Source organism: Homalodisca vitripennis, chromosome 8 (genome assembly GCF_021130785.1).
Source record: "Homalodisca vitripennis isolate AUS2020 chromosome 8, UT_GWSS_2.1, whole genome shotgun sequence".
Lineage (NCBI taxonomy): Eukaryota > Metazoa > Arthropoda > Insecta > Hemiptera > Cicadellidae > Homalodisca > Homalodisca vitripennis.
This window is the reverse complement of record NC_060214.1, coordinates 24,632,958-24,642,442: the sequence shown is the minus strand read 5'-3', so window position 1 is coordinate 24,642,442 and position 9,485 is coordinate 24,632,958. Positions and strand designations below refer to the sequence as shown.

Genomic DNA, 9,485 nt, shown 5'->3' with positions numbered 1-9,485 from the left:
AAGCGCAGCTGCCTGAAAAGGCAATTGAATAAAACAATTTAGAAAGAAAAATTTTAAATCCAATTTTATGTAAACGTTCATTTGGAATTACTTATTGTAAAACTTTTATGTAAATTTAAATGAAAAACTACAAAACTAATCTTTAACATTTAAAATAAAATAATAATCCATAAAGAGGGTTTTCAAAATAATAGGAAAAGAATTTGAACAAATATCCAAATTCACAAAAATGTTAAGAATTATGCAACATGTTATTTTGTAACAGTGTATTGTGATATATGAAAGCCCAGATTACTAATTTAAAAAAAATTAAACACTTATTGAATCATTGAGCTCACTGAACATCTTCTACAAAACTAATTGTCAGTGTGATTGTGAAGACACAAACAAGTCTTTGAATCAGAGGGTTTACTAAACAACATTCAATAATACCACGTGAATGAATGCAGAAACAGAATTCTAAGTTTATATTCAGTGCTTTTGTACTAACTCCTAAGCTTCTTTAGTCTAGGTGGATGATGGTTCAGTCTGGAACTGGATCAGTATCACCAGGTAAGTTGTCACCGCTCCAGCCATCTATACAGACAGAACACGCTGTCAGTCTACATTCTAATACATGTTTGGTAAACAGTAAGTTTATCTTGTTAGGAAATTTAAGTGTAATTACATAAAATATATTGAGCATAAACAAATGTATATATTATCGTACATTGCTATGAAAGACACTACTAAAAGAATATTACTAAAAAGTAATCACTAACCGCTGTGAGGATCTTGTTGCTGAACGGGAAAAATCCATGAGCAGAGAATCTTGCATTGTGGTGAGGCAATTGCAGGAGAAACCCTTCAAGCTGAAAAACGCCCACAAAGGTAGTTACATAGTTTCAACAAGTTTGCACCAAAACGGTGATCAAACATGAAATATGGGACTTCAACCTTTTTAAGTCTTCTAATAACATTCCAATAAATTATTAAAATAAGACCAAGACCATTACTAAACCATACTAAATTAGTCGAGTCAGTGGTTAAATAGATATGAGAAATTACCTGTTTTCTCAGATTCGGGTTCAAGTCTTTATTGATCAACTTGCAGATCGTCTGTCCTGTCTCATCAGCCTAGAACAACATCATATATTTAGAAACTAAATTTTGTCACATCTTCGAAAGCAATATCATTTTATTGAACGAATCTTGAATAGTTCATACACTCCAACAGATGTGTTATCGAGAGCCTCTTTAACTGGATATTTAAAAGTCCTTAAGCATTATCATCAGGAGTAAGTATCCCCGGCTCGGAGGTTCCTGAGGACCATCAAGGAATTTCACATGATGATATATCTCTTGGCATCCCTGAAGTTATTTGGGCTTATAGAGGAATCTTTATTCCTACAATTGATCCTGTGCGCTGTTTCAGGTGTGGAATTTCTGAAAGATGCATTAAAGGGAACACATACCTTTGCATCCAAACTGAATTTCAGAGACATTGAGAAACTTGCATTGTATGTAGAGTTGCGTAGTTCATTTTAATAGGTCGGTAACTTGGCTTAGAGAACAAATTTCAGCCCAATAACAAATATTAAGAACGATTATAGAAGGCTAGAAAATGCGCCGAAAACAAAGAAATTTTTATAATTATACTTTTTTTGATCTCATAGTGATTAAAACATATTCCGTGTTATTTTAGAAACACAAAATGTAAAAAATATGGTAAAATGTCTCAATATAATATTTACCTTATTAGTGACGACCGTACTTGAGTTTAGCAACAGAATTACGTGGCAGATGTTAAGCAGGATCCAAGCTCCCTCATTAGTTATCACGAGTATTTTAGCAGTTTTGAGGAGCAGAAAAAAGTAGTAAGACGTGACAGTGATGTGGAGAAATGAGGAGAAGGTAACGGCCATCAGCTGATCGCAGTAGAAGACATTAGCCTGGTGTACGGCATCACATAGCATCCAGTAGGTGTTCATTAGTGTTCTCAGTTTCTTGATTTTAGAAAGCGTACTGCCTAAAAATCACAAAATACTCTGACATACAAAACAATTCCATAGTAGTTACTTAACGGAAAGAAATACTGGAGCTATGAATCTATAAGTTACAAAAATTAACATGTAATGGACAAATTTAATATATTAGCAAAACCTTTATTTTATTATGCAAAACTGTAAACTTAAAAGTAATTGCAACAGAATTTTTAACAAAGTAAATAGCATTAGATTATCAGAAACACGGAAATCGGTGATAAAAGAGCCATACACATCGCTGATTAAGCATCATCACGAGAATCTCAACCCCACCTTTAATGTGCGGAAATGTATCAGTATATATTGTCTGGGTAATTCATTAAATATATCATTAAATGGCTCGGTTATCGATGCTATTTAATCCGCGTTGACCCTAGGCAAGTACTGTAGATTAACAGGTAATTTGGCACAAGTAGCCTATAGCAGGTAACCTCACTAGTAGTAATCACTATCTCCGGTCCACATATAACACGGGCTGTTACGACCTGTTTGTCAGTTACATAAATTTAATGTAACCACTTAATATTACTTTATACCACCTAACATTTCTTTATACCACTTAATTTCACTTTATACGATTTAATATTATTTTATACCACTTAATATTACGTTATACCACTTAATATTTCTTTATACTACTTAATATTTCATTATACCACTTAATATTACTTCATACCACTTAATACTACTTTATACCACTTAATATTACGTTATGCCACTTAATATTGAAAATGATTCTTTTATTTTATATTTCTGTTTAAAGAAACATTTTTTTTATTTCCCCCATTTTTCTCAATTATTTGTATTAATAAATGAACAATTTTGACCTTGAGGTTGAAGATTATAGAAAAGTAAATTGTTGTTCTGTTGAAAAATTTCAAAATATTGATCTAATGTTTTCCTCAGAGGAACAAAGTTTTAAGGTTTTTTATCTTAATATCAGAAGCTACAATGAAAATTTTGATTCACTTAAATCAAATTAAAACACGGTTTGATTTTATAATTTCAGGGGAGACATGGCTTGGCGGAACAGGGTTGTGGATTCAGTTAGAGGGATATTACGTTTATTCGAGTTCTAAAGTAAAAAACAAAAATGATGGTGTATTGTTGTATGTGAGTGAGAGAGTGAGTGTGTCTGTGAGAGAGGTAGAGCTTGGTGATGTGTACGGCATGAGTCTGGACTTTACTTATCAAAACAAACAATGCAACCTACTTGCAGTGTACAGGACCCACGATAGTGACCTTGACAATTTTACTACAGCACTAAACAACTACTATGGGCACATGATTAATAACAAGACGTATATACTAGTGGGGGGTGTTAATGCTAACTTGATACTTACTGACAACAAGACTGAACGTTACCTGGATGTGTTGTATGACGCTGGGTTTATGTGTGGGATTGACAAACCAACAAGAGTAGTGGGAGAGAGTAAAACCTGCATCGACCACGTCTTCATATATCACGATAATTTCACAAATGTACAGACTGGAGTGATCGAAACAGGCATAACAGACCATTATGCAGTGTTTTTAGAAGTATAGTTTAATAGAAGCAATGCTAGCAGGACACTTAACAGTAGTACCTATATAGATAAAAAACAATTAACCGCAGAGATAAATAACAGCAATTGGGCAGGTGTTACGGAAGCTTCCGATTTGAATACCGCTACCAACAGATCTTTTTGGAATTATAAGTGTTTGTTTAGAGAAATAAAAAAAATCCATTTTAAGACCTATAAAACCCTGGATTACTGAAGGAATAGTACGATCTATAAGAAGACGAGAAAAACTTAGTAAGTTAGTTAAATCGCAACCCTTTAACAATAATATAAAATTTGTTTACTTACGATATAGAAAAAGGTTGAATAGTATTATTAAAAATGTTCAAATACAATACTATAGAGAAAAACTCAACAAAGCAAAGTATGATCCAAAAAGCTTTTGGAAAACTGTCAACGAACTTGCTGGTAGAAAAAACAATAAAGATAAAGTTTCCATTGGAACATTTTGCAACTAATCAAACAGTAGGATCTGGAGAAATTAAGTTAAAGGTAGCAGAAGAATTTAATCAATATTTCTCTCAAGTCGGTTCTGATCTGGCGAATGCGATTTATTCAAGCGGCCCACCTGTAGTAGACGACACTGACTATGCGACTTACTCGACATTTACACTTCACACTGTCACGGAGGATGACTTACAACGGCACGTCAACCGTAAGCACGTGGTGGCTCAGCTCCTGGGTTATGACGGAATATCTGCTTCTATTTTAAAAGACAATTTAAGTGTATTGGGGAAACCACTGCTACATATTATAAACGAAAGCATCCGCTCTGGAAAATTCTCCAACGCGTTCAAAATTGCTAAAGTAGTACCAATTTGTAAATCAAATGAATTTACAATCAAATCTAACTACAGGCCTATGTCATTATTGAACGTTTTCACTAAGGTAATTGAGAAGATAGTAAACGAACAGTTAACTGAGTATTTAAATACCACTAATATTTTAACAGACTCCCAGTATGGATTCAAAAAATCTAGAAACACTGCGGATGCACTTTTTTGTTTGAATAAAGATATCAACGAGGCTGTTAGTAGCAATAGGCGTTGTCTGTTGGTGTTTCTGGATCTCGCAAAAGCGTTTGACTCGGTAGATAGGGTCAAACTGCTAAGTAAGTTAGAGTTAATTGGAGTTAAATGAAATTCATTGAATTGGTTTAAATCTTATCTAGAAAATAGGAAGCAGTTTGTTACAATTAATGGCGTCAATAGTAGGGAAACCACCATAGATTACGGCGTAATTCAAGGGAGTACGCTCGGCCCCACATTATTCCTTATATACGCGAATAACCTTGCTAAAATAAATATAACGGGTAAGCTTTATCTCTTTGCCGATGATACAGCGATATTTTTTGATGGTATGAGTTGGGAGTAAGTGAGGGGCAAGGCCACCAAAGATATTGAGTCTGCTAAAAAATGGCTAGACCACAACCTACTCACACTTAATGTTCCACAAACAAAATTCCTGCCGATATCATTAAAAGACAGAGGAGACATACCTATCCAAAACATTAAACTGCATAGTTGTGGAAATTTCGACAACATAACGTGTAATTGTGAGGAAATTGAAAGTGTGACGAGTTATAAATATCTGGGTGTTTTTTATCGCAAGTTAAGATGGACAGAACATATAGATTATTTAAATAAAAAACTCGGAAAATTTATTTATGCATTTAGACAAATTAGTCACTTTTTAAATTTAGAGGAAATTAGAATGGCCTATTGCGCGTATGTACAGTCTATTTTAGAAAATGGACTATATAAGCATACTTAACTTTCGACCTAACGTGTATGAGTGTGTGCGGTGTGCGTGTGTGTGTGTGGGTGTGTGTGCGCGCGCGCGTGCGGTGTTCGAGTAGTGTGTATTGGGTATATGTGATTGCGAGTGATTAGGGACGTATGAGTAATTAGGTGGTGTGTGGGGGGTGGTAGGGTTGCAACTGCCACAGTCTTCTCCCATGTAACCAAAAATATCTTTAGTATATTCTTTTTAAATTATTAATAACATAATCAATTAATAATTTTAGTTCTTGAACATTTATATATTTAAGTTTTTATTATTTTCATATAAATTATTTTTAGTTTGTTGTTATGAAGCTACAGTAAAATATTAAGTAACAAAGCGGTACATTACAAGACTCATTCTCAAAACACAAGTTTGGGAATTAATTTCTAAGTTTTATTTTATAGAGTTTTACAGCAACGTAACTAGTTATTGTAGTATATTTTATTTCACCTAAGGAAATGCATGTAAACTAGATGTAAATGTTTTTTGATAAAGAAATAAATACTCTTTGACTTTGAATTTGATATTTCTTTATACTACTTAATATTACTTTATACCAGTTAATATTATCTTATACCATTTAATATTACTTTATACCAATTAATATATCTTTACCACTTAATATAACTTTATTTTACTTAATACTACTTAATAACACTTAATATAAATTTATACTATTTATTATTATTTTATCCGTTACTTTACTGGGTTAACCATTACGTAAAAAAACTGTGAATGTGTACATTTAGTGTACTCGTAATTGGCTTCCTTTGACTTTTCGGGGCGGCATATTTACATTAGGTAAAGAAACCAAAATGGAGTGACCGGGCACTAACATTCACTACGGAACTAAAATTAGAGGAATAAGCGAGTAGTTGGCCGTGACCATAGCAAATCGTGTCACAAAACAATGCGTCAGACACTGACTGAAATATTTTATGAAATTTTCTTGGGGACATCGCTTCCGTTTTTCACTGACTAGGCATACAACACTGGTTAGGTATATAAATATTTACATAACTCCTAGATGTACTAGGGATACAATACTGGTTAGGTATATAAATATTTACATAACTCCTAGATGTACTAGGGATACAATACTGGTTAGGTATATAAATATTTACATAAATCCTAGATGTACTAGGGATACAATACTGGTTAGGTATATCAATATTTACATAACTCCTAGATGTACTAGGGATACAATACTGGTTAGGTATATCAATATTTACATAAATCCTAGATGTAATAGAGATACAATACTGGTTAGGTATATACATATTTACATAATTCCTACATGTATTTATTTCTCAACTATTTTTTTATGAACAGTGAACTGATTTAGCACTAATATAGCTTTTTGAAGAATAAGGCACAGCCAGAAGTTATACCAAAATGGAAACAAGGATGGAAGTAGGTGGAATTTTATTGAAGCATGCTTCTCAGTCCAACGTTTATATGTATATACCAGTAGTAATAATTTACTTCTTTTAACTAATTTTATATTGGCAGAAAATCAGTAATAATTAATAATCGTTGTTTATATATTGTTCACCGATATTCTGAGGCCGTTAACTGTATATAAGACTGAACCTAAAAGGAATTTATCATAGAGAAACAAATACTAATAAATCTATTTAATAAATTTACGGATGCTTTAATTACACATTAGCTAATTTTGAAATTTGGGTTGATAGTAAAAATACATGATGAATCTCTATTCTTAATTTGTAAAATATTACTTTTTTGTCGAAATTTATACGTATATTCTACATAACAGATTATGTAAAATTGGTTTTTTATATCGTTGCATGTGTGTTGTTATTATTATAGTTTCCCAATTTTTTGGGTTTGAGTTCTGTACAATTTGATATTTAACAGGAAATGTGCGAACGAATAATCGATATGCTTACATCTTGTGTGGGTGCCGTCAACACTGGCAGGGCTTGTGACTTCCATCTCGATCTTGGCGTTGACCATTTCAAAGGACTTTGCGATACTTTGAGTCACATGCGTGAAGTGGACGAGCAGGGCGGCTTGAGAGAAGTACAGCAGTACAATGGTGACGAAGGATATTGTAAAGAAAACTTCTTGTTCCAAACTTGTCCCGCTGTGGTTCATAGGAACAATTCGGTTAAAAATAGTGACTAACATTAGTGCAACAGCGTAGATTCCCAAAAGTTTAACTGCTCGCTTGACTTCTGATGTCTTATGCTGGAGTTCTTGGTAGACTCGTTCCAGAGTGTCAAATACGCTGACTAGTTTCGGATACTTCCAGGCGGAGCTGAAGAATGTGACAGCTGCCACCACTTGTAGAGAGACTACATCCAGTGTTATTACAGTGTCAATAGATCTGTCCAACGAACGCAGTGATTCGTCATCCAATCTGTCCATGAAATGCATGTATAAAGTGATGATGGATAGTAATTCTTGCAGTATGACTAAGGTTATGCTCCACAGGAATCCTGTATTGGAAAATGTGAGCGCTTTGATTCCTCTGGCCCAAGAAGAACATTTCACTGGCAGACCTCCAACTATTTGACAATACCTAAGCGTCTTATCAGGAAAACTTTTCATTATGTGTTTTGTTGAAATATCAGCCCTGATTTTAATGTACGAGATTTCGCGAAAGTCTTATCATATTCTACTTGGTTCACAACTCTGTTAAGTAATTGGAGTAAGCTCATTGTTGACTTGTCAATTGCTATTGAACATTAGTCCAAAAAATATTTTATGACAAGAGCACAAAGGAAAGTGCTTATTGCGTAATGGATATATGTATAAATAATTCATTACTCAAATAGTTATACATTAATGATATTATTTGCAATACTTCCACGACGGACCGAGGATGAATCAAGCTATTATAACGATGAATTGTCGAGTCAATACCTTGTACATGTATACACTGTACTTGGAAATACCTTTTACCTAAATTAATACTTTCATGAAATTACGTGTGTGTGTGTGTGTGTGTGTGTGTGTGTTTGTGTTTGTGTTTCTAATATTACAAACATTTCAAATTTAAAAGACAATTTGCAACTGCTGGATGATTAATCAATAATTCTTCATGAGACTAATTAATAGATTTGATAGTGGGCTCTAATTTTAGATACAATTGTGTGGCTTAAATAAAAAAAAACTGTATTACTAATCTTAAGAATGCCGTTAGGTAATTGTTTCATTGTAATATTGCTTTGGAGAAATATTTGCCTCGGTTATCCCCACTTAGTGTTTGACCAGCCATAGCTGGAAAAATTGTATCAAATTTAAAAATTGTTCAACATAGGTAACACAAAATATTATATTACCAAAGACATAGAAGTATTACTGGACCTAACTACATACCATAATTCACGGTGACTAAGCGTTAGCGAAGCTTTGAAATTCTGGAAAACGTTAATTTTTGTCTGTCTGTACCATATCTTGAAACAGAACTGACCTATAGAATTAAAATGAGATTTTTTCTATATAAAAACACTAGCGTAAGTTTAGTGATGGTGCACGCTACCTATTCTTAAGGACAACAATAAACGCAACGAGAAAATAGTGGAACAAATAAGTAAGTAAGCAATCTGGGAACAATCTGATGAGATTTCTGCATGTCGCGTATTACACATGTAGCTTAACCTACTACGTGCATCATCTCTAAACTGGTTTAGTATGTATACTTTTATCATTTAAACACTGCTATGAGACTAAATTTAATATACACAAAAATAAATGTGTCGTGTGGCAAAAATATCTTGAAAAATATTTTAACTTTTTGTTTAAAACTTCATTTTTACAGAAATGAGACGAGTTGTATGATGGGACACACTCAACTAAGGAATGGGCTAAGCGTCATTGAAGCATATCACAACATCTCTATTGTCTACTGAAGGAATTATAAATTTATTTTGTTTATTTTACATATTACATTAATATAACCAGCTGTATGATTGGCTGTCTCCGCAGGACGTCTTGAGAATGGTATGAGCTAATTACTTGTAATGTATGTAATCTCAATGAAGCCAGTAAGGTGTCACGTGACGTCAGGTACTTCCACCCTGTAATTGATATGTAAAACATTTTCGTTACTGGGAATCTGGAAATTGGGACAAATTCTGTAAGC

General features: G+C 33.3%; 1 protein-coding gene across 1 annotated transcript; it reads right to left on the bottom strand.

The window, feature by feature from the left end:
* Positions 1-507: 507 nt before the first annotated feature.
* On the bottom strand, positions 508-7,774 carry LOC124368070 (gustatory receptor for sugar taste 43a-like). The gene is made up of 5 exons (XM_046825344.1): positions 7,285-7,774; positions 1,776-2,008; positions 1,048-1,116; positions 762-851; positions 508-576 (listed from the first exon to the last, which is right to left on the bottom strand). The coding sequence occupies exons 1-5, from the start codon at positions 7,772-7,774 to the stop codon at positions 508-510; spliced, it is 951 nt and encodes a 316-aa protein (XP_046681300.1).
* Positions 7,775-9,485: the final 1,711 nt, after the last annotated feature.

What these genes read in the sequence shown, in the direction of transcription:
- LOC124368070 (XM_046825344.1), bottom strand. Translation starts at nt 7,774, where the DNA reads ATGCATTTCATGGACAGATTGGATGACGAATCACTGCGTTCGTTGGAC. An exon ending in TGACGGCACCCACACAAGAT is followed by an intron (nt 2,009 to 7,284) that starts GTAAGCATATCG and finishes TGTGATTTTTAG; the next exon opens with GCAGTACGCTTTCTAAAATC. An exon ending in ACCCGAATCTGAGAAAACAG is followed by an intron (nt 852 to 1,047) that starts GTAATTTCTCAT and finishes GGCGTTTTTCAG; the next exon opens with CTTGAAGGGTTTCTCCTGCA.